The 26,100-nt window shown below is 45.8% G+C and overlaps 1 protein-coding gene across 1 annotated transcript in view; it reads right to left on the bottom strand.

Annotated features, from left to right (window-relative positions):
- SMO (smoothened, frizzled class receptor) overlaps window positions 1-26,100 on the bottom strand; it is a 216,799-nt gene that overhangs the window by 80,523 nt on the left and 110,176 nt on the right. Inside the window, exon 7 of the mRNA XM_069629579.1 lies at window positions 15,455-15,547. Coding sequence (XP_069485680.1) covers window positions 15,455-15,547 — 93 coding nt within the window. The remainder of the gene's footprint in view (window positions 1-15,454; window positions 15,548-26,100) is intronic.

The following is a 26,100-nucleotide window of genomic DNA, read 5'->3' as shown; positions in this document are numbered from 1 at the left end:
GTATTTCTAGGCAAATCAAACCTAATCATACACATTTAGAATATAACACACCTATTCAGGGAGATTAAAACCACAAGTTACTTTTAGATTATTTATTCAAGGGTAGTAGACCCTGTCAGTCATGCAGTGGCACTCGGTTAAGAAATCACTTAGTAAACCAACCCTGTTATCAGGATACTTTTCTGAATAGTGAAACACACATTCATGGAACAGCTTGAAGCTAAACTATATTCAGGATAGCCCTCAGTTATACTAGGTGAGTAAGACTTAATGTTGCAATACACTATTACAGTTGCTTTTCAGATCAGTGGAACACAGATTGAGGCAAGCAATAACTCTAACTTTGGCACAAGGCAGACCAAGGTTAGTAAAACCCACAACACACCAATTAAGAATTGCACACAGCTATTCAAGGTAAGTAGAACCCAAGGCAGACCTATTCTAGATAGGCTATACAGCAGGCCAGGGGAAGCAAGACCCAGTTGGTAAATGTACACACTTATATTCTGAAAGAAATAGTTAGGTGAAGCAAACAGCATTACTTTTGGGAAGTAGGGGAACCAATTCACAGGTGATAAAAATAACCTTATATATACACTTTTCAGAATGGCAACACACATTCAAAGGATAGTAAGAACTTGTATAATTGCTCATATATCAGAGGGACAGTTACCAAACCAACTCTACCAAACCAACTCTATTACAAGAAAGTAACTTTTAAACACATGTTGCATTTACTAAGCAAAAGGCCCAAACCTTATAAGTCTTGCCCTATTATTGGAGCATGAGTGAGTCGCAGGAGGGGGTCACTAGGTCTCTAGTGTCCACCAGACAGGTCAAGATAGGCACAGATTTAGGAAAAGTCAGTGTTCCGGATGAAAGCTATTCAAATATAAGTATTTTACTTTAGAGGGGTAGAAATGTTGCAGGGACTTCAGAGAAGACACCCTAGAGGGATTCCAGCAGTGGGCCTGGGTGAACTGGATGAGGGGGCTCCCAATCGCATGAATCCCCCCCAAAGCTTCACAGGAATCACAAAAGGCTTAAGGTAAGTAATACCCCAGCCAACACAGTACCTCAGCACAGAGGAATTTCAGGATCTGCAGCAAACAACCCGGTCAATTAATTCCTTGTCCCGGTGAATGGTTTTGCTGTCCTTTTCAGGAGAAGACGGAATATCGCTGGTGGGATTCTCGTTGCTAATATGCTCAAGCACTCTGGTGAGGGGACTTCAAGGAATCAAATCAAGTCTATGGAGGTGCAGAAGGATGCCCCCAAAGTGTCAGCGCAATTCGGAATTTGGAAGGCTGTGCACAGCGTAATGTCTCATGGACCCACGGTATTCGGGTATTGCAGCCTGGCAATGGGTGGCTCAATATGCAGGACTTGAGTCTAATGGGTCTCACCAGGCTCTGGGTTACGGTCATCGTTTTTGGGATCCCCAGGTCGATTGGAAGGAAGGGTAACAGCAGACTCCAGTTACATAGCAGGCTCTCCGGTCGCTGGAAATGGCTACAGACGTCGTTTCTTCATCTTCCTCTTCAGTTTTAGCTCCAGTGGTTGACTTGTCAGCAGCTTGGTAGGAGGAACCAGAGCACAACTTCTGCATTCTCTGCTTGCATTTTACAGCAAGGGGCGGTCTGGCTGTCCAATTAGCACATCCAGACCCCCACTGGGAGTCTGTGCCTTTCAGGCAAGGTGAAAGACAGGGCTGCAGAGTTTTGGACTCTGCCTTATCAGACACTCTGGAGTCTGGGCGGGGAATCCAAAGGATTTCCGGCAAAGGCAAAACTTCCTAGAATGGCAGGGGATGACTCAAACAGCAAGCACACAGGAAATTGTGAAAAAAGAAGAAGCCCACCATTTTAGGAAAATGGTGGACCTTCTGTGCATTACTGAAGCTGATTTAACAGTCTGTGAATGATGAAGACAAAGTCAAAAGGTAAAACCATTTCCACCAGCCATTCAAGTAAAGTACCTATACAAAATATAAAGGGGATTCAAATCCCTCTTTACTACTTGGGAACAGTAGTTCACCTAAGCACATAAAAGAGACATTAACAGGAGAGCCCAAAGGGGCACCCAGCCTAAGCCCAAAAGGTACAGAAAACTATTACTCCAAGCATACACTATGGCGTGACATAAAAAAGTCACTCATAAAAAGAGTAAAAGACTAGGTGAGAGGGGAAAATATTCCCACTCGTCTAGAGACAAGGTAAAATAATTACCAAGTCCAAGCAAAAAGGTTCTGCGGTTGATACAGGTCAGGACGATGTGCCAAATATGAACATCTTAACATAAATGGGTCTCAGGTGAGGGAGATTTGGCATAAGTATGAAAATGTAGCCTAACAGATTCCGTCAAGCTCACCAGGCTCTCCAAGTGGGCGTCATGACAGAGCAGTCCAGGGCAAACTCTCAGGAGGTGGAGTGGGCTGGTTAACAGGTACAATACACATACATTTATGCCCAATGAAAGTATGGCCAGACACTATAATTCCTAAAAACCTATAATCTTTAGAGGGGAAAAAAACACTACACTTCTAGGTTAAGCTTTGTAAACCAAAAAAGGTGACAATATTATCAGGTGAGTAAACAGTTTCAATAAGAGTTTAGTAAAGGAGTTTTTTCTAGAAAACAAATGCAGTATGCAGGTAAGAAACACACCTTTCCTATCTACTGCATAATGTTTCAAGAGAGCAACGTGGTCAACTCCCCCCTCCTCCCCACTTCCCACCTAACCAGGGACTGCCTGCCCTGCTTCCCCCGTGTTCTCCCTGGGTTGCTTGTAGATTTTTTTGCTGCCAAATTGCCTGTCCTCCCCTGTACCGTTGTTTGCACCTCTTCCCTTGTAGCTCTGCTTCCCTCATTGTGTCCTTCCCACCATGACTTGTAAAGCACTCTGTTGCTTTCTGAAGCTAGGTCTATGCTCAATATGTGGCCTAATGATGATGATGATGATAATATGGAGACCAGTAGTGCGGCGGTAGGAAAGCCTTTGGTGAGAAAGAGTTCCCTTCTAGAAATTGCCCAAGGAGTGGTTTCTGGTCAGGCCCAGGTGAACCCCACAGAAGACCCAGGATGATGAAGAGGGAGGCCAGGGGTGAAGAAGCACATGAAGAGGCCCGCCAGCAGTACCGTAGAGTCAGGACAGCAATACTCTGCAACCGAAAAAGCAGTTCTGCAGCAGTGGGTTGGTGGTTTCCATAGGCAGTCATTTTGCACGTTGTTTGGTAACCACCTTTGGTTCCAGTGAGGTTCGAAGCAAAGACAACCACCGTTTTGGGGAATGGATGAGAGGTACTGAAAGGGCCCAGCCAAGTAAAACAAATTCCACTCAGTGGAAAAATGTTGGTTGTACGTGGTTTCCCCCGCAGGCTGAATTCATTGAAGCCTGGTTAACCGCGCCCTATTTCAGAGCCTCGGGGGAAACAACTTCCCTTTTGTTGGGCCCCATTCCATACTGTTCCCTAATGCGGGGGGATCCTGCAACCCGTTCCCTCCCTGCTCCTCCTTCAAGCCCAAACGTGTATTGGGTGGGGGGGCGGGGAACTACCCTTCCACCCCTGTAGTCCTATTCCCCTGGCCCACCCCCATTATACACACACACACACCTCCCCCCCACCCTTACCCCTCCTCAAACCCCCTGCTTACCTCTCACTCCAGTACTTCTCGATTGCTCTGTGCACAGTACACACGCTTTCCCCCACAGGCCGCTGTCGATGAAAGCGGCCTGTCAGGGAACATTGATCGATGAACTTGCCCAGTTCGACAATTTTACACAGGCAGAAAAGCCACATGACTAACAGAGAAGGGTTACTTTTTCTGGGACACCTTTGAGGCAACCCTGCTTTAGAGTCATAAGGACATAAAAACAGAGCCACATTCCGTCAGGCTTTGGATCAATCCTGCCTCGGAGAAAAATAAAGTCCAAATCCCCGGAAAAGCCAGAAAAAAGTAGAGGGCGAGGCAACCTCAGGTGGAATCTATTTTACCTGGCTGGGCCATTTTTGCCCACTCCCTTCATTAAAAAAATTAAGGTTGTCTTTGTTTTCCTCGGAGACCTAAGGGGTCACATGACAAATCCATGTCCCTCTGGGTAGTTGAGGGGTAGGTGGTCATCTTTGGCCACTGGATGCCTGTATCTGAGGACTGGGGAATGTAATCAGCCTGAAACCTGTTCCGGGTGCCATATGCAGATACCAGTCTTGAATAGTGTGGATTAATTCACTTGAGGGAGAGCCCTTCCTTGGGTTCTCCTATTTTTGAATTATACTTAGTGTGTGATTGTCGTGTTCACTCACAGCCTCCTGCAGAGGATAAATGCAGGGACCCTTGCCGACTCCCCTTGTTTACTGCTGGAACTATGTACCTGCATTCCTGAAAGGCCGGCTGCTTGAGGAAACACTAAAGCTCTGCACCAGCATCCACTGAAGCTGGTGCAGAGCTCTGCCTCTCCAGATTCCCCAAAGGAACCAACTGTGGTGCTCCTTCCCCCGATCCAGTGGGAATAACTGCATCAGTCTTGCTCCAAGACATTGTCTCCTTTAAAACAACGCCCTCAGAGCTGCCCTCAGTATTCCAAAGAGATCACATCTCCCAGGCGAGAAACCTGCACCCCATCAAAGAACGCATAACATTCAAGGCCCTCATGATCACTCACAGGTGCCTCTCTCAGACTGCCCCAGCCTACCTAGCAGAAAGAATACACCAGGCTCCAGCCCACAGACCAAAATGAGACCAATACTCTCACCTACTCTCAGTGCCAGCTTTTAACAGAGCCAAAGCTGGCAGCACTAGTTTCGAAGTTCTAGCCCCAAAGGCCTGGAACACTCTCCTGCGCAGCTTAAGGAATGTAGAATCGCTCAGTGTTCAGAAAAATGCTAAAGAATTAACTTTTCAATTAGAACGCCGAGCATATTGTCTCAAACTCTGTTCCTCTGTAACCTAGGAATGCCCTTTAACAATGTTCATTACTTCTGTGTCTCTGTTCTTTGTACTATTGCTTTCTAATGTTTGTCCTAAAACCTGCTAACTGAACATGCTGTAACAGCTCCACGATGCCTCCGGGCCGCCGGGTGCTTTATAAATCCAAATAAATAAATTAAGCTCCCTGCCATGCCATTATCACTGGATATAAAAGCGGGAGACGCTTTGTGACAGGACTCTGAAGACTCTGTGCCAAAGCGACCCGAGTTTCTTCATCCCAGGACATCGGTCGAGCCTGTGTGGTTACACATCTCCACCATCTGGCAAGCTCCATGGACCTCCTCCCGTATCTTGCTCCTCTCCGATGTGATTTCACAAGCTGTTCATAAATCTGCATTCTTCCTTGGGGGTCTTCTCAAGCTGACTCCCATCCCGAGAAGTAGAATCCTGTGCCCAGGGACGGTGTAGTAACCCTACACCACCGACCACTGGTCTTGAATCTTCTAGCTCAGGCCCTCAACTGGGAATCACTAAATCATCAATTGCTCTTCCCAAGGGCCTTGGGGTCTCTCCTGCACCAGTGTGCCATCACTGGAAACCAAGGTGCTGAGCAAAGACCATATACAGGGCCTCATTACAAGATTGGCAGTGTAGGAAAAAGTGGCAGTCAAACGTTACTGCCACTTTTCTCGCACCGCCAAATTGTAATTTTTGGCCGATTTACTGCCAGCTGTATTACCATGCATGCGGTAAATCTGCCGATTGCCGGAGGCGAAGTGGCAGATTCACCTCCAGCTTGATGCTGGAGGTAAATCCTCCACTCCACCAAAATAAAAAGTGAGGATTTACCACATGGTAAATTCTCGCAAGTCTGTCAAAAATCTTCATCAGCAGGCCCCTCGTGTTCACCCAGCACCATGGCACAGCTATTGTGGCAACATAGGCTTTCAGGCACTGAAAGGATGTGCAACTCTAGCGCCAGGCCAAGTACCCTACACTGCAGTATAAAGACGCTGTGCCGACAGCGGCATCCTGTTTCTTGGTAACGCTTGCTGAGTAGAAAAAGATGCATACTGAATGCTCTCACTTTGAAGAGCGCACACACACAGAAATGAGATGATACATAATTATTTTTTATTTTATTTGGTTAATTACAAACCTTTAAAATGTATTTCATCATTTTACCAACAATTTCAAACAATCATCGCACACTTTCAGTCTTTTAATTTACTTGTTTCCATATTTACACTAAATTTTTGTATTGTTTTATGTCATCTATTCTAATTTAGCGATGCTCTCAGTTTCTGCCGCTAATCGTTTTACCAATTCTTCCATGAAAAATGTCAATGCAATTGATATTGAGTCGGGACCCCCTGCAAAGCACATCTAGGTGCTATGTTTCCCAAGGTGTGCATAAACATACAACCTGAACATTTTTTTTTTATTTGTATTTTTACATAATTTTTTTTTAAAATGATGCACAGTACCCAGACACAGACGACATGGCCAATGTCCCAGACCCCATGTTATTCTCATCTGCCCCAGGAGAGCCTGCTGCCAAACTGAAGGGTTGAAAGGGAGGCTTTGTGACGTCTGTCTTGGCAGCGTATGGGCCGACGTACAGCATTGACAGAAAATACAGCCCCCCTGACCATTGTTGATGACACAAGGGACAGAAAGTCAGCCAAAGACCTCAGGAACTCTCAGAGCAGAAAGGGGAGGGAGGAGTATATGAAGGAATCTAAGAAAAAAGACAAACCTTACAGGGCCAAGAAAAACAAAATACAGGCTAGGTAGGACTCTGCCAACAGGGAACAAAGGAGAGGTGAGACAATGGAGGAATTAATTACTGCTACGATAGGATTGGCTGTGAAATGGGACTTTATCTACAGCCATAGTGAATATTTATGAGATCAACGTATGATTAATTGCCGCAATCAGAACAAAGGAGGATATGAGGCGGAAGCATGACCCCCCCCCCACATTGGTAGAATCAATAGAAAAATTGCCTGCGCTATATTCTTGCATAAAGGAACTTGACATAGGCCTAAGTGAAGAAGCAGCTGAACATTGATGCTGTAACCAAGACTGGCAAGGCTAATGCAGGTGGTCCCAAGGGAACAATTAAAGAGCCATGGAGGCAGAGGGAAGATGCGGCGAAGGGCCGTGGACAAAGACGACTGACGCAGTAAAGTTCCCAGGAGAAGCTTCCACTGGGGAGACATGGGACACTTGACTAATGACAAAGTGCTATGCCACCAACATCCCACGTCCAGATTGTGCAGGACAAAAGGAGCACATAACCAGGTGTTTCAGGTTTGCCATGGGCCCCTATAAATCCATTCAAGAAATAAAAGAAATTCCACTCCCACAAGAGAGTGGGGGGGAGGGGCTAAAAAGCGACAATGAAGAGTTCCTTCTTATACATGTGGTGAGAAGTCAGGTCAAGAACAAGAAGCCTTGGAAGTACTAGCTGACAGTGGAGTGGATTATACATGGGGAAAACGTGCTAGTTGGAAGAGAAGTTGCAGAGCTGTACGGTTAGGAGGGGTGCACAACTTGGGGGTTGAATGTACCACATGTTCCATGCAGCGGGTTGAACATTCCATGGAAATGGGTGGGTGGTAGGAGCATCAGTGCTCACATTTAAGTTAAAAAAGCAAAAGAAAAACAGGTTGGTATAGTGTCCATGGTGCATCCAGGGTTTTTTACTGTGTAGGAGGGAACATGGGGTGGGTTTAGGGAGGACGGCCAAGCGTTGGGTTGAGGGAATAGGTTAGTCTTCCAGCAGATCATGATTTCAGATTTTCCGGTGTTGAGGAGGAGGTGGTTAGCTGTCATCCAGTAGTTGATTTCTGTGAGGCATGAAGTGAGGTGGGGGAGGGGTTGGTGGTGTCCTGTGGAATATTGAAGATTTGGGTGTCATTTGCATAGTTGTAGCAAGACAGGCCGTGTGAACGGATAATATCAGCGAGGGGGCCCAGGTAGAGGTTAAATAGCACCGTAGATAAAGGGGCACCCTGTGGTGCTCTGTTGGTGACAGGGCACAGAGTCAATGAGAAGAGAGGCATGTGTGTTATTTGGGATCTGTTGGACAGGAAGGAGGATAGCCACTTCAATGCTCCATCCCTGGTGCCGAGGGAGTTGATGCTGTCCTTGAGGGTGTGGTGGTCGATGGTGTCAAAAGCCACAGAGTGGTCCAGAAGGAGTAGTGCGGCACAACTTTCAGTGTCTGAGGTTGTTAGGCAAGATTGTATGTAGTAACCCTGTGGGAAAATACACCGGCCTTGTCCTCTTGGCAATAGGTAATCCAACCTGTGGTATAGGCCTGTAATACACAAGTTGGTAGAGTGACTGAGCAGCCAGGCCTATCTCAAGAGGGGTCAATGTGAGTTGTAAGGTTGTAACAGAAATTCACTGTATTCAAATAACACTTATACTCAAGGTTTCTTGATTAAATAATTATTTATTAAGTTAACAGTCAGTTTTAAAATAAGCCTTCTTTAGAAGAGGAGCAATCGTCAGCAATAAAATACACTTCAAAAATACACTGCTTCAGTTTCAGTAAGTAAGTAGATACCCTTTTGCGATGTCACGCACAGACTTCCTACACCCTGAGGTGCCTTCAATAGCTAGGACACTGTTGACAATATATCACATTACACTTAAATGCAATACTGGAGTTGTGGAAAAAGGGAAAGGTTGGGGAAGGAAACAATGGTTAATTTCTCCAGACAGATCAACACAAAGTCAGAGGGTAAGAAGAGTCTACAGGGGACCAGGACAGCCAATGTCAGTTGAGCAAAGTCTAGGAGAGCTGAGGCACTTCTTAGAAATAGCACAAAAGGCTTTCACAATGTTATAGAGAGTTTGGTAGCAAAAAGAATCACTGTTGGGCCACAAGCTGGGAGGCTTGTGGGAAGCGAAGATACAAGCAATTCTGCAAAAGGCAGCAAATGCAAGTCTCCAGTGAGAACAAGCACGCTACACACAACCAGAGGCAAGTACCATTAGTTACACAGTACCTCGAGTCTGAAGAAAGGGATCCAGCTGGCTTCTGTTCCTGTTTTAGTCCTGCAGACCCTGTTGTTCCTGTGCCTCGGTCATGGGGATAAGAGGGAGGACGTCTGAGGACTCCAGGACTATGGTTTGAAGGTCGGCGGCATGAATGGGCACAATTCAGATCAGCGGCACTTAGGATTTTCAGCATCTCACAAATAGAACCACCATGGTTCTCACATACCTTATGGGCTTTCCTCAGATCTGGGGTCCAGCACTCTGTTGAAGTGCCTCGGGCTTGGTCAGTCCTCTTTCATGGGAGTCTGCAAGAGCTTCCTGGAGCTCGGGTCCGACTTAAAGACGACACACTCGATTCTGGTGTTCCTCTCCCTGGCAATCGGTTCCTGCAGAAGCAATGGAAGTACAGCCAGCTCCGAGAGGATTTCCAGATGAGTTCATCTTGGGGTCAATTGGTCCCACAAACTCAAGGGGAGGCAAATTCGGAGTTTCAGCACTGCAGCAGGGCTTCAATGGGCAAGCCAACGGTCCAGGAGTTGCAGCAGGCGTCTCACCCAAGTTCTTCTTTGGATTCCTTCGTCCAGTGGTCGACTGCCTTCCAAGCAAAAGACCTTGGCCCTCATTACGACCCTGGCGGAGAACCATGGTGCAATTTGCACCATGGTCCATGGCGCTAAGCTGCCAACTCCGCCATGGTGGTTGGCGGACTTACCGCCCCATTCCGACCTTGGCGGGGCGGTAAGTCCCCAATCCCCATTTACCCTTCCCCATTCTTGCCCCATAGGGTATAATGGGAGTGGGGAAGGCGTTAATTACGCCACCGTAAATTACGGTGGCGTAATTAACAACAAGTCCCGTAGCGCCATGGATTTTTCCGCCTGCAAAAAGCAGGCGTAAAAATCACCATGGCGCTACGGGAACTCGTAGTCAGACGGAAAGGTACGCCATGCTTTACGCCGGCGTAAACCCCTTTCCGCCAGGGTCGTAATGAGGGCCCTTGTCTTTTATGCAGGTTTCTCCCATTCATTCACAGCCTAGCTGTCACTCCCACTGCAGGGTGGCACTCCTCCAAGGACAGCCAGCTAATCACCTTTGGGTGCATTCCTGTAACCAAGGGGATTAAGCACAGGGAGTATCGGGCACCTCCCTCACTTCCTGCCCTGCCAGACACACTGGAGCCAGAGGCGGGCTTCAGCAGTGAAACCCGCCAAAGACCAAATGAACAAAGGAACCAAACCTGGTTTGGCGTGCAGAGTAAATCTCAAAAAGTATCTTTCCAACAAGAAATGGTGAAAAAAGACGACCGTGGGGATTTTGACAAAATGCGCCCCCGTGGGTGCTTTACTGCAGCTGCAATTGCAGCCTGTGGTAGAAACACACAAATGGTAGGAACAAGTAAACCACTGCCACCAGCCATTCATTGTATAAAGAACCCATTGCTGCCTCCGACCTTCAAATCGTAGTGCAGGAGTCCCCAGACGTCCTCCCTCTTGTCCCCACAACTGAGGCCCAGGAACAACAGGATCTGCCATACTACAACTGGAACAGAAGCCAGCTGGAACCAATTTCTTCAGACCTAAGGTACTGTAAACTAAGGGGTACATACCTCTGTCGTATAGCCTTGTTCGCTCTCCGTTCAGACTTGTCTTGGTTGCCTGTGCAGAGTTGTTTGCACCTTTGCCCCTCACAAGTATTCCAGCTTGTGGCCCAACAGTAATTTCATTTTCTACAAACACTAACATTGTGCAAGACTTTTTACTCACCTGCAAGAAGTGCTTCAGCTCACCTAGACATTTGCTTAATTAACGTTGGCTGTCCTGGCTCCCTGAAAGACTCTTCTAAACCTCCGAATTGGTGCTTTAACTGTCCCCCAACAAAAGTCACACATTAGATAATGTGTGTAGCTGGGAAAGGGTTAATATACTTTGCATTGGGGGTTTCAAAAGTACTTCCCTGCTTAAGAAGATTTGTTAACCATTGTTTTATTTCCTCATCGTTTCCTTTTGACACTAACCTCAGTATTGCTAGAAATGCGCCAGTGATATATCAATGTCCACAATGTCACAGTTATTTAAGTCACCTCAGGGCGTAGGAAGTGTGTGTGCCATCCCAAATGGGTATTTACTGATTTAAAGAAACAGAGTGTGTATTTTGAAGTATATTTTTGTGTTACATAAATGTTCTCCCTTCTAAAGAAGGCTTATTCAACTGTTAAATTAATAAATAATTGTTTAATCAAGGGACCTTGAGTGCAAGTGTTTATTTGAATACCTGTCACTGTGAATCTCTGTTATAACCCTACAGCTCACATTGGCCCCTCTTGAGATAAGCCTGGCTGCTCAGTTACTCTACCAACGTGTGTAGTACATGCTTATACCAAAGGTTGGGTTAACTATTGCCAAGAGGACAGGGCTGGTGCAGTCTCCCACAGGGTACTGCATACAATCTTGCCCAACAACCCTCATGGGATGACACTTTAGGAGAGATGCAGTACACTTCTACCACAGTCCCAACTTCCTCAGCCTCTTACCCTCTCAATGGGTGTAGAATCTTACATACTTCTATGTATGCAAACCAGATAGAAGTTTGTCCTCCCTTCAAACATACTGAGATGAAGAACAGGCATGACAAACTGAAGCATAGTATGACGACGAAGATGATGCAGAGGAGCACCACGCAGAACCGCAGTGAGCAGCTTAGCCTATTCAATCTAGTCGAACCCGATGAACTGATAAAAAACCAGTCCTCCCTGGAGGAGTCACGAGGAAAGGCACTGTGTCAGCCTGACGCGAGAGGAAAGAGGAAAACTAGGATGCCCAGGAAGAAGCAGAGGGCTCCGGAACCGGTTTTGAGACACAGGAAGGAACGGCAGGCTGGCGGAAGCAGCGGATAGGCGCTCCAGAAGCTTTGGAAGCACAACAGCTTCCTGAAGGATGGTTGGTGCTGCAGAGCCACCACAGACCAGACAAAGCGGTTCCAAGAGCCACCAATCCCGCAGCAGACGGAAGAAGCTGGAAGAAGGCGGATGCCCTCGCGAACCAAGCGAAAAGGTCCACGAAGGGCCAGGGAACTACTGGGAGCTCGAGGAAGTGGTGGCAAGCAGAAAGAATACTCAGAACCCAGGGTCTGGGACCCTAATTACGGTGGCCAGTGAAGGGGGAGGAATACCCTAAAGCTAGGGTTTGGGACACTGAATATGGTAGCGCTTCGCAGGAAAGCAAACCAAACCTACCCAGAAAGAGAAATGCATCAGTTGCTCATCTTCATAGTCACAGTAGATGGGAGACAGGTGGGCCACGTGGCTGTGAAATAGGTAGTACTTGGCAGGAGAGTTCACCAAGTCTACCTAAGAAGAGAAGTGTGTTTGTCAGGTGAGTCTGGTGTTTGCACCCATATAAGAAGAGCAGCTGGAATTCCTCTTCTTAGTTAGTCACAGCACCAGAAGGAGGAGTGAACCCGGTTGGCTGTGTTCGAGTTGGGGCTAGTGAGGCCTTTCCCCAACCCCATTTATCATTTGACTAAAAGTTTGTAGCAACAGGAATGCCACCTCCGTCATTCTCGGACTACTGCAGCCTCACAATATTCTCTTCTGTATTGGGGCAATTGCTGTTCACCTCTTGTAGAATCACATACATGTTCCCTAGGGCACTGTACACAGTTCGAGTTTTCTTGACTATGCTTTGCCTTTTTCTGGAAAGAATTGAGCCCCCACTGGGGGTGTTATGATCGGGGGCAGCCTTCAAAGTGTTTTCTTTGAAAGGGTGGCATGTCCTCTAGTGTCGCCTCTTCCCTTGTGACAGTGTTTGAATGCCGACATAACACAAGGATTTAGAGCCCTGTGTGTCGGGGAGAATTTTCATTTCTGTGCCAATTGCCTTCAACCTTAGAGACGCCCAGCTCTTTTGCTGGACTTTAGGACTTTTTAAATTTGAACCCTGGAGTGAGTGAGACCTTTTTCTCACTCTCATGTGTTTTGATCTGATTCAGATGATATGTTTCCTCTGTTTTTGGAGTCTGACAAACTCCAGAGGCATCTACTTTTTGTATGGTGAGACACAGCACCTTCAGTGCAGTGTCACTGAGAAATCCTTTAGTTCTCTCATAAGGTTTAAATACCTTTTTATTGTGAGAACTACTGTTCCCAAGAATAGTAAAGTGAAAACGTTACTTACCTTTTCTCTTTGCAGGTCCAGCACACACCATCTTATGTGGAGTGCTGGGGGGTTACCTAGTAGCCCCTTAGCCTACATTCTCATGTAACATTTTTATGTGACCCTTACTAATTTAAATGACTAGTGGCAGTGGTTTTATTTTCCTACCATTGTGCTTTTCTACTGCAGGCTGAATCCTCAGCTGCAGTATAGCACCTATGGGTGACCATTTTTGTCAAAATGGCTTTGGGCTTCGTTTTTTGCCATTTTCTGTTTGTGAGGCCTTTCTTGGGTTTTACTCAGTGCGTTGAGACAGGTTTGAGCCTTTTGTTTGTCTTACCTTTGGCGGGCTTCAGCCCTGAAGCCCGCCTCTGGCTGCAGTGTGTCTGGAAAGGCAGGATGTGAGGGAAGTTCGCGAAATTCCCCTGTCCTTTGTCTCTAGGAATGCCTGAAAGCAACCAGTCCTGATTGGCTGGCTGTCCTTTCATGACAGCCACCCTGCTGTGTGATTGACAGCCTAGGCGGTGCGTGAATGGGAGAAACCTGCTTAAACGTTCAGGGTTTTGGGACTAGAGGCAGAGTCGACCACTGGGAGAAACACCCGATGAAGAAACTGAACGAAGCTTGCTGCATCCTCCTGGACCTTTGAATTACCATTAGGAATACCATCAAGTATGGTGTCTTCTACATAATTTAAGCACCCATTAGTAGCGGCTGGACTTTGTTCACATAAATGATGTCATGAACGTCATACGCAATGTCATCATGACGCCGCCACGTTTCTATTTAAAGTGGGCATCTTTCGATCACTTTTTATAGCGAACACCGGCATTTACCCTTCCTGCATAAGACTTGATTCTGAGTAAGTATATACCTACAGACCTTGGCCCGTCTACCGTTAGGAATTTAACAAATTGTGAATCATCTTCTAAATCCAATACTTTATCCTTAGAATCCATTATCCCGGGGATACCCCATGAATTAACAGCGGACATTGAGACACGTCCTCGGGGTGAGCCCTATTTTATTTGATATCTTCAAGTATGTCCTTTTCACGTCATCAATTTTTGGTTTGCATAAACATACTAGATATTCACTTACCATTCCTGCCACCACAGATACGGATGATTTACTCAGCGGGACATCGAAGAGGAATAGAAACAACCGAGTGACCGCCTTTTGAACTGAATCATTCCACTAAGGTCAGCAAATCATTATTCCTATTACAATCAGTAGTGAGTAAGCTTAAGAAAAACATGTTTGTTGCGATTACGTCATTTATGTATACATCGTATTTCAATGAAGGGATATTTAAAAGAGAAGATAATACAATTTAATTCAAGGAAAGTAGTGATCATATGACTCTGCAGTGCATTACAGAAACAAGTGATGATGTGAGACTTAATTTAGAACTTGTGCCATTAAGAATATGGTCAAAATTGAACTATATGACAAATAAAATACATGATTGGATGTTTCTTATGAACCATGCTCCTGATGAAGAGAAAGTATCTCAAAACGTGTTGGGCCTTATGAATAAATACCTAATAAGAAAATTGTTGTCCTAAACATATTGTGTCAAGTGACTACCTAACAAATCACGATTGAAGTATTGAAAAACAATTGCATTTACTATACAAATATTAGGATTTTCGCTCATTCCTTCTAAAAAGTTGGTCTTTCGGCCAAAGACAGTGTGCAGAGGACGGGCGTTCCACAACTTGGGAACTTTGTTGTACTGTATGAACACTGGTGCTCCTCATCCGGGCTTCAATCTATTTTACAGCACAAACGCTTTAGGGGGGGCAACAAGGTATACTAGGACTGTGCCACAAGGACCACCATTTCCCTAAATGAGACAATACCTGCAATTATATGTAGATCTGCAATACATTTCCCGGGAGGATAGCTCAGCGGCATCGTGTTCGCCTTGGAAGCAAGACGACACGAAGCAACACGGGTTCGATCCCCGGGTCCGCGCTTAGAAACCTCTGGGTATTTAAGCACGCTATAAATACGCAACTAAAAAAACAAAACATTCCTGTAACAGCGCCTCGATGCCCACAGGCTGTGTGAGAGCTTTAAAAATGCAAAATAAATAAAATTTCGCATGGCAGCACTAGCACTCTTCAGCACTCCTGGATTGCATTTAATCCAGTTCCTGTACTCTGAAAGGCTGCAATACATTTTTAAAAAGGGCAGTCCTGCACATGTCTGCGAGTCGGCAATACATTGAATAAGGAGTGAGAGTCATGCAATACCTGTACTTCAATGCTTCCCATTTACAGCCTAGTACCAAGAATCTCGGAGCTTGCTTCGGGCGGGGGTGGGTGAGGGGTGTGCAGAGAGGACACTTACCTAACCGTACCATAGTTTCATTAATTTTACTGGCAGCTTTTTCACTCAGCAGGCCCGGGTGGTTACTTTTTATGGAGAACAAAGTCATAACACCTATAAAAAAAAAATTAAAATGATTTTATCAAAGAAGCTTGCACTGCAAAATGCAACAGTACAGATACAACATGGTTTCTCTATTCTGCAGGAACACATTTAACAGTTACATTTTAGAACGCAAATAGCGTCCCCTTGTCTCACTCTCACTGCAACAACGCCCTGTGTAATGTTGGACAAAATGAACATTCATTGAAAACTCATGTATATCCTACGCAGGGCTCAACGGTAAACACAGGGCTCAACGGTAAACACAGGTGGACGCAGTCCCTCCCACTTTTTTCAGAGGGCACCTTGATATGCTAATTTCCATGATGCTACATTCAATTGGTAAGTTAATGAGTCCCCTCCACTTTTTTCAGAGGGCATCGTCATATGCTAATTTCTGGGGATGCTACATTCAATTGGTATGTTAATGAGCCGAGACCCCCCACTTTTTTTTGTACTTGACCCTTGCTACTGCCGCTCTGCGCCGCGAGGCACGTAAACATGCCACCAGCCTGCTACAAAAGTAATTCACTGCATAAATAGAACCTTTGCAACTTGATGTCGGTGTACAGGCGAATGCTTAGGTTCTCCTGCCATCTGCTGGTTAAAAACGGAATGTCCGCGGTGTTTTTGGAGAAAATAATATCTACCCTATAGAGCATTGTTGACTGAAGAGAAAGTCTGCAAATGGACCCTGCCAATGAAAGGAAACCACACAATGCCCCAAGATTCAAGGGCATCTTCAGATTATAAGAGAGAATGAGAAGAGATTAGAAAAACTAAGTACATTTTTGTAACCTTTGGGGGAGGTTCCCCAGGTACTGTCACCTCAAAAGCAACAATAGCTTGTTGGCTGGTGACTACCATACTAGAAGCTTACAAGGCAAACAATAAGACTCATTCAAAGGGCAATTCTTTTGAGAGTGATATCACCCGCCATTCTCTTTCAAAGACATCGGGCCTCATTACCAGTCCGGCGGCAACCCTGCCGGTACTTTCGTAACTCCTAACACTTTTCCGGCGCCTGACTTCCCACTTACACTGGGACATTAAAAGTCCCGGCGGATCGGAAAGTCGGCCGCTGGAAAATGTTGGTCTCCATTCCCATGGAAATGGAGACACAGAAGCACTGGCATGTTTGATAACGGTGCATCTGCGGGCGGGTGTCGTTATACCCGGCAAGTCAGACCTGCCACGCACAACGGCCCCAGTCCGCAGAGTTGTAGCGTGGCGATCCGGAAATGAGTGCCGGTACGGTGCGACCAGCACCCATAATTTCAGACCGCCACACTTGTAATGAGGCCCATATACTTTAGCGGACATATGCAAGGCTGCCACCAAGGCTACGCTACATGCCTTTTGCAAGCATAACGCACTGGACTTCAGCTCGCAAGCACATTCATTAATACATTTATAAGAAGCGCACATAACTTGGAGGCATCTAGGCGCTGGTTACAGAAAAGGACCAGGAGAGGGGGGCTAGGCGGGCCGGAGAGGCACATGCTAGTTTAGGTCAGGCAACTCTTTTAGGGACAGACATTAGTTTCCAGCCCCCCCCTCTCCGTTTAGCGATGTTTCTGAACCCCCCCCCCATAAGTGGCGCATTTCACCAGTCGGCAGGTTGGTACGAACACCCACCCCAAACATCAAGATGCAAAACTCAGTAGCCAGTGCTCGGATTGGGCTGTGGTTCTAGCACAGATGGTAAAACCACATCTTCCCGCAGGGCCCCATATTCTGGGAGAATTCTGGGAGAATAAAACTACTAGCGGTCAACAGTCCCTCGTCCGATATAGTAGCCACCTTTTTTTTTATATTTATTTATTTATAATATATACATGAATACAGAAACAACAAACAAGTCAGTACAGTACAGTACAGATGTGCGTAAAAAAATAAAAACTGAAAAAAGAAAAAAAAAAGAAAAAAAAACTAAAAAAGAAATAATTAAACACATTCCAGATCTTCTCATATGCAGACAATTTACCTTTCAGTTTGTATATCAATTTTTCTGTCCTCGACAGTGCATTTCTTGGATCCATTCCTCGTAGGACGGAGGGACCCTACCTTTCCATCCACGGAGAATCAATCTCTTGGCCACAATGAATGCCCTATAGATCCACTTTTTCAGGGCAGAGCAGACATCATCCAACCCTGAATCATCATATAGGACAACAATAGTAGCCACCTTTAGCTGACAGTTTTTGCGTGAGAATGAACTAACCTCAAGTAACTGGCTCTGTTGGCTTGTAGAAGTGCCCATACTTTCATGGATCATGCAAATACACGGTTATCTCTATTAGGAGGCACCCAACTAGCCATTCCTCTCCTAAAAGGAGGTGGGGATAACAAAATACGCATCTTGACGACTCTAAAACGTCATTTAACACAAGAGAGGACAATTCCATATGAACACCACTAGATGGCAGAAGAACACAAGGTATAACTAGAGCAGCTCCTTGATGAGAAAGGTGTGGTTCTCTTACGTTTCAATGGGCCCACTTCCTCAGCCCTGTGCGAGAGCTGGGCGTCATATCAAGGTACAGGCTCTAGAACAGGGGTCTGCAACCTACGGCGTTCGAGAAGTTTTGGACTAGGACTCAGATGATCCATCACTCTTGACTCTGCTGGCTGGGCTGATGGGAGTTGTAGACTTACACATCTGGAGAGCAAAAGTTTGACAGCCATTGCTCTAGAATAACCTCAGTTCATTAAGACATTTTGAAAGTATCACACTCTACATCCTCTTTCAATAATAATTAGGTAAATATCTCTCTGTCCCTGTCTTTTAGCATCCATTTCCCACTTTGCCATCCTCTTACCTTCCCATGCTCATTTTCTTTCCTTTAGTAGACTGAGGTCAGGATAGGCCAGGCCAGGGTACAGTCATTCACCCCAGAGAGCAGTCTAGGCTATCCGATACTACTACAGTGGTGATTTGGTGCAGTATAAAAGCATAACAGCACAGCATTCAAATATGTCCTGCAGTTATGATTAAATTGCATTCCCCATAGCACTGGGCAGCAGGCCGTGCCCAATAGACCCATGGATGTTGGAGGTGCCTGGGTCATGGCCAAAAGGGCAAAGTGTTCACTGGGATTGGCCACAAGCCATGGCAGGTAACACCGTAGGCATGATACCATAGACAATTAAAAAAATATATTCAGTGAAAAACATTGGTTAAAAATGGACGTTAACCATAAAGTAACCATAGCCCGGCCACCGCCACGCACTACTGAAAATGCCAGACGTAAGTGAACACCGGTCAAGTCAGACATGAGGGATTAAAAGAGAAAACAGAAAACAGTAGTACCCCAAGCTGGTTATGTGGCCGCTCTGCGATCTTCGTGTGTGTGTGTGTGTGGAGCCTTATATTAAAATTCAAATAAATAAATGTTCTTTGTATTTAATACGAGGCCAACACTAATCAAGGGCCAAGCAGACTAAACATTATTTTAATGAAACGATTCTCCATGTCATTGTGCACCACACGCTTTTCTAACAGTGAAGAGCAGCAGCCATGGATGCTTCATGGTTACTGCAATTTCCCTTTTGAACCAACATTTGTCCAATTTCTTTTAGTGATGCTAAACTTACCTGGGTCTTGCTCTTGCCCTTGCGTCGTAGAGCCATTACTGCTCCCCACTAAACTGACCAACTCAATCCCACCGCATAAACTCTCTAATAGCATTGGGTCCAATGTGTGCAGCCCAGAGTTTTTAAATCAACCTAATCTCGCATTTAGCTTGATTGTGCCAGATAGCCATATTTCACATTTAGGCTATCTGGCACAATCAGGCTTAATATGATTGTGGACCCCATTCAGCGCTAGCACCAGCACGGGTCTCCTAGCCAGCGTTCAGCTCGCCCACATGATTTCTCCCCACCTAAGGAGTGTGGGTAGCTCCTCTGCACTGCAATGAGTGTTCATTTAAAAAAGGAAAATTGCCCAGCGCACTAGCTGCGCTTTGTGCAGGCTCCGCTTCCGGGACCCATTTCAGGGTACACCACTGGAATGCTACAGAAACCTCTTTAACCTATCACTCCCAACAGGGAAAGTACTGTGGTCATTCAAATCTGTGTACAACAAACCACAAGGACACGGCAGGCAACGTGGAAGACCACTCTAACTACAGACCTATTAAAACATTCCATACCCAGCAAAACTGCTAGAAACCTACATCTACGTACTAACACAGGAACACGCAGAAAAACACCAGCTGCTGGACCGGCGAGAAGGACAGAGACGTAACACCTGTCTATCTGGGATGACCGAAAGACAAACAAAGACTCCAACACAAACTCTGCCCTGATACTACTCGACCTAACCGCAGCGTTCGACACAGTCAACCATGACATCCTCATCAAGAGACTAGAAGAAACAGGAATAACTGATCTAGACCTGCTCTGGATTAAATCATTCCTAACCAATAGAAAGGAAACTGTCTGGATAAATCTCTTCAAATGCCCTCCACGGGAGACCAACTATGGAGTACCACATTGATCATCCCTATCCCCACTGCTCTTCAATATCTACCCGACTCCATTGATCAAGCTCATCAAAAGACACAGCCTCACGTGCTACAACTACCCTGTTGACACACAAATCATCTAGAAAATCAAAGATGCACAAGAAGAGAACAACGATGGAAGCCTGTTTCAAAGAACACAACAAATGGATGAACACAAACAGGTGTCCGGTTATTTGGTCGAAAATAAATGGTCGAATGACCATTTGATCGAATCAAAATGGTGGAAAAAAAAAAGGTTGAATTTTTATATATTTTTTGTTAGTTTTGGTTGCTTAAAAAATATTTTTTAATAAAGAAAAAGGAGGGTTGGGGGGGAACCCCCCATAAAATAAAAAAATAAATAAAAATTCGACCTTTTTTTTTCGACCATTTTACTTCGATCAAATGGTCATTCGACCATTTGGTTTTCGACCAAATGACTGGTAACCACACAAACAGCCTCAAACTAACCCAGGCAAGACAGAAATCATGGTTATATCCAATAACCTGTAAAATAACCTTTATATCCCATGGCCCACAGAACTTGAAACGGCACCCACACCATCAAAAATAGCCAAAAACCTTGGAGTCTTAATGGACAACGCGCTAACATTAGAACCACAAGTAAACGTGATCAAGAAATGTTTATTACTACTACACTTAATAAAAAGAAGTTTACCCTTCCTGTTCTTCACTCATAAAACACTGACCATCATCACCCTCATCATGTCCAGAATAGAATATGCAAACAGTCTTTACCTCGGGACACCTGCAGAAGAAACTGCAACTTATCCAAACTGCAGCGGTCAGACCTCCTTAAACTATCACGAAGGGACCACATCACTCCAGCGCTACAAATGTTACACAGGCTGCCAATCAAACAACAAAATCACGTTCAAAACAATGTGCATAATGCACAGAGAAATCCACGACCAAGGAGCAAAATTCCCACAAAAGAAAATAGCCATTTACCTACCCAGAGGAGCACTCGGATCAAGCAACAACATCCGCCTGGAACCAAAACCATACACTAGAAAAAATGTTGGGGTGATTCCCTCATTCTCTCACCTGGCAGCAAAAGCTTGGAAAATAATATGCAATATGAAGGATCACCTAAAATTCATAAAACTACTTAAACCCTGGCTCTTCACCTCAGAACCTGACAAAAACAACTAGGAAAAACAGAGACACCAATGGAAAATGGAACACATACATGAAAGGAAGTATCTGGGGAAGAAGGAGCCCAGGATTCACCCTCTTCCAAGCCAAATCCCTATGCAACCGAGCTGCAGACAAGGGAGTATTAACCAATAACTAGCACCCAATAGGACAGGGAGCGCCTAGGACTCCGAGGGCAGGGACCCTGCCATAGGAGCTCAGGGAGGCAATGGCAGGCATAACCCACTGACGACCGGAGAGCAACCCACAACCTCGACGCGGGGGGGAGGCCCTCATCATCTTCTTACCCACAGACCACTGGACAGTTACAGAGACATGTCACTGCCACACGCAGAACCCGGTGAGTGACCCACCACGGAACACTCCAGCAGACGGCTCGGGCAGAGACACCCAACACAGATGTCCGAAGCAACACGATAACCACACTAAATCAACTGCTAAAAGCTCAACTCTGCATACACCTCTCAAACGCTAAACAAACACAACCACTTTGTTGCAACGCAAACTGCATGCACTTCACTACACTGCAACAACAAAACAAACCACAGTCTCGCACAACAGCACATGGGAGTCTCCCAAGCCATACACCGCACCCATGCTCAGCAAGCAGCGTTAACCGAACTGAAGCTGTCAACAAGACATCACAACTCTTGTTCTACCTTTGTCCCGCTATGCCCTACTAACCAATCCTACCCACTTACCTCTATGGGAAACCTAAATAACCGTGAAATTTGGCAGTGGTTATTAATGCAGCTATAATTTGCCTTACACCATGCACAGCTCATAATGACACCCATGACGTCACAATCGTTCTCCCAAGAACAGAATTCCAAGACCCTAAAAGTGCAGATATTTGATGGGAATTTCATAAATGGTGCATAAACTGAGATTTTAGAGGTTCACAAACTGGTACTGATCAGCAAGGCAGGCTGGTGTACATAATTAATGACAAGTATATGTGTGAAGGGAATTTGGTTCAGAATCTAAAAGGCAACAACTATTCACCTCAGATGTCGGTCGGGTGTAAAGGGGTAGATTATACAAATGGTGTTCTCCCAACACTCCGGTGTATCGAATGTGAAACGACGTTGCAAATCTCCATGTGCAGCACATTTGATCACGCATCTTGGTTCCATTTTCTCAAAATAGTTGCGATTCTAAGACAAGCACTCTGCACAGGGTTTTGTTCGACATGAAATGTTGTCTACCTTAACAATGCTTTTAACTTGATCCTTGACTCTACTTCAGGCCAGTGAAAATTTTGGGCTGAAAATGCCTGGGGGAATTGAGTGGCCATTACTGGTCTGGCTTAGGCTTCTGTATTATAGATATGTGCAGGGACGGTACCAGGGCCTTTCAAACTTTTCAAATGAAAGGCACCTCAAAGGGTGCCCAAGCAGCTGCCCCCATATTGCCATTCAGCAGCTTAATAACAGCAATCTGTTCCTTCATATGTTACTTACTTTCTGGGGCTTACAGTGTGTGCTTTGCAGTGCTCGTCTTACAGGCTGCGTTTGCTGGAGCCCATAAGCCATCACTTCCATTGGGGAAAAACAGAAGTGTTATCACCTCATTGCCTTTCAACACTTGCTTCTCCATGGCAGGCACTTGCTTAGAAAAAATGATTCATATCTATGCAGCAGGCATTCAGTGATTCGGCTTCCTGCTTGCTCGCCGTCTCGTGATAATTGGCGGCTATAAACCTTATATTTTTCTCCATTATAATGTATGTCCTCGTCCCTCACGGATGACTCGCACTGCTTTCTGCTCTAAGCAAAGTGGGCCCCAACCATCATGTTGAAATGGGCCGCCACACATCTTCAGCATGGCCTGGTTATGTGTTACTTTTTCGGCACAATGAGGTAGAGAATGTTACTTTGATAGGGTCTTCTTTTTTGGGGGTTCCAATGGTTGGGTTTCTCTTACTCTTTATATAACAAACATTTGGCAGCAAACACAAAAAGGTTATAATGTTGTCATTGTACTCGCTTACTAATCATTTTGGGAGTGGTCACACACTGTGGACAGCCCACTACGAGGACCAATGCGCGGGACAAAATCATGTTTCTCAGAGTGGACCGGTCTGAGCACTGCTGCAAAACGTGGACGAGAAGACGTGGCCGTTTTCTGAAAATCCATGCAGTGTTAAAATAAATAAATAAATAGAAATACAAATGAACTTGATAGTTGGGTTCACAAGCCGTTTTTGAAACCAATTCAAATCAAAAGATGGAAATGAGATTGGCCATGTCAGACTGAGAACTTTGCATACAACCACCATTACGAGTCTGCAGATCTAAGCCCAGATCCGCGAAGCCTGCACTGCAAAACCTTTGAAACGGGCATGCAGTAGTGCATGACCGATGGAGGTTCCATGTGTTAATATCCCCGCAAAAATATTGCGATACAAAAATATGACCATATTTTTGCAGTGATATTGAGCCATGGACCCTGCGGGGGACACCCCCGCAACCCCTGCATTATTTTTAAATGTGCAGAGGGCACCCCCGCAACCCCCGCTCCCACAAATGATCCCCCCCCCCCAGAATTATCGCCTATGGCGAGACAAACTACCATATGTACAGCAATATGTTTGGTGGGGATAATATGTAGGGATACCCGATAGCGTTAGGTAGATTTCCTTTTTGGGTCTAGTCTCCCCACTTGTGAGTCCCCCAGCACGTTTTGCTGGACTCTTGGATGTTTTACCAGTACTCCTGAGTGAGTGGGAACCTTTTTCCACACTCACTCTTTTACTCTACCTTTGCGAACCTCTTTTTGTATCATTTTAAAGTCATACATTCCTCCAACTTTTAAGGCATCTGCAATGTATTATTGCAGCACAAGCACATAGCACTTTCTGTGCAGTGTTACTGGGAGCTCCTTGAGCTGCCCCGTTTAATTTTCCTGTGATAACAAACGTCACCAAGGACAGGGGGGATAATGTTTATTCTACCCGACTTTAAGATCATCGAATCAGCACACCCCACCTTATGTGGAGTGCTGAGGGGACACAATGTATCTCTTTTCCACTTGTGCTGAAACTTTCTAGTTACAGTGACAATTCAATCTGAATGGCTGGTGGCAGTGCAAATGTTCTACTGACTTCTGTGAATTTTACCGGAGCTGCAAAAGCAACCTGCGTGTAAGGGACACATGGGTCACCATTGACCTAAAATGGTTCCAGTCTTCTTTTTTTGCCATCTCAAGGTGGCTTGACCTTGCTGGAGCCTTCCACTGCTAACCTGGGTGGAGGGACGGGGGGGGGGGGTTAGCGGATTAGGGGGGGAATCTTGCGCACTACTTTTTATTTGATGGGTTCCCATTGGGAAGCCTGCCCAGGAGGCACCAGTGTGTCTGGGAGGACAGGAAGCTGGGAGCAAACCAACTCCTCAGGTCTGTGTCCTCCAGTATATCTGCTTTGATCAGTTCTGATTGGGTGCCTGACTGTCCCCTTGGGACAGCCACCACCCAACGCTTGAATGTTGCATGCATGCCGATTGGCTGTGTTCCTGCATAAAAGGTGAGGGTCTTGATACTGAAGTGATAGTTGACCACTGGAAGCTCCATTCCAATGAAGAAAGGGGGGGGACATCTGCAGCTACCTCCAGAGACCGCCAAAGCCGACTGAGTGAGCAAAGCTGCTCCAGCCCTCTCTTCTGTGCGACAGGGAAGATCCAGACCCGACTGCTTCTTCCCTTGGACTGGTGGCCCTAACCAGTCTCAACATCAGCTACAGTTTGAGCCATTCCACAAAGTGCTGCGACCTTCCAGGCCTGCAATACCCCCAAGACCCTGGGACCTCTGGCACTGTATCGTCTTGTCAAGTGCGGTTCTGGCTGCAAGCTTGTGGGCATCTGTCTGGGCCTACAGAGACTCCATCCTGATCATAGAAGTCTCATCAGAAGAATCGAGAACCGAGGGAGGGAAGAAAGTCTGCCAGGCGACAACCGTTGCTGCTACAAAGCCAGTGTTGAGCCTCCACACCCATGTGCCATGAAGATAGTCTACTGGGCATACCTGTGACTGAGTCTGACCATCTGCTCCTGCCAAAAGTTCCTCCTCCAGCCACCAAGACCAGGGACCCGAACCAGAGCTGCCGTCGCCCTCCCATGGGGACCGGTCAGTGACCTGCCAGTGACAGCGTTCTTCATCATAGAAGGTACTGTCTGACTTCTGGGTACTTACCCGGGAAGTTGTGGTGTTGCTGTTCACTCCTCCTGAGCTTCTTGAGTCACGTTGGGATGGACAACCCAACCGTGATCTCTCGTGCCTAAGGACATCCGTCCTAGAGGCAGAAATCCTTCAGGTGGCCCCCCTGAACCATTTGAATCCAATTCCATTACTTGTTATAAAAACGCTTTGTCTGATATTTGACAACTTTGACAGTGTCTGCCCTCCTTTGTTCTGCCACCCACGGGTCACTGGTACCCCAGTGCCACCATCTGACTTAAGACTCATTCCCCAGATAGGGCTGGACTTCTAAAAGGTAGGCCTTCACAAATGTTATCTAACTTACTAGTATTACTGTTCAGTAATGTTGGTTGATGAATGATTTGCTGACCTAAAGCTACTTTCCCATTTCTCATCCAAAGGTCTACTATTGAACTGAGTATTACAACAGCAAATATCTAATGTTTATATCTATCTGTGTTAACTATTTTTACTTACCTGAACTGTAGTGATTTAAAAATGGTCTTGGTACATATATAGCCATATGTTTATATAACTACAGTGTGCAAGTGTTTCCTTGACTAGAAGTGTGCTCAAAAGGTCTGTGTAGTCAACTACAGCCCTTCTTCCTCCTAAACTATGCCTAGCTGCTCGACCATAGCTACCAAACCTTTTGGGTAGCTCAGGCCAAACCTAAGAGTT

This window comes from Ambystoma mexicanum, chromosome 12, assembly GCF_040938575.1.
Source record: "Ambystoma mexicanum isolate Mex_15411 chromosome 12, UKY_AmexF1_1, whole genome shotgun sequence".
In the NCBI taxonomy this organism is placed as follows: Eukaryota; Metazoa; Chordata; class Amphibia; order Caudata; family Ambystomatidae; genus Ambystoma; species Ambystoma mexicanum.
Note: the sequence above shows the minus strand (reverse complement) of the source record. Positions and strands in the feature narration are given on the sequence as shown.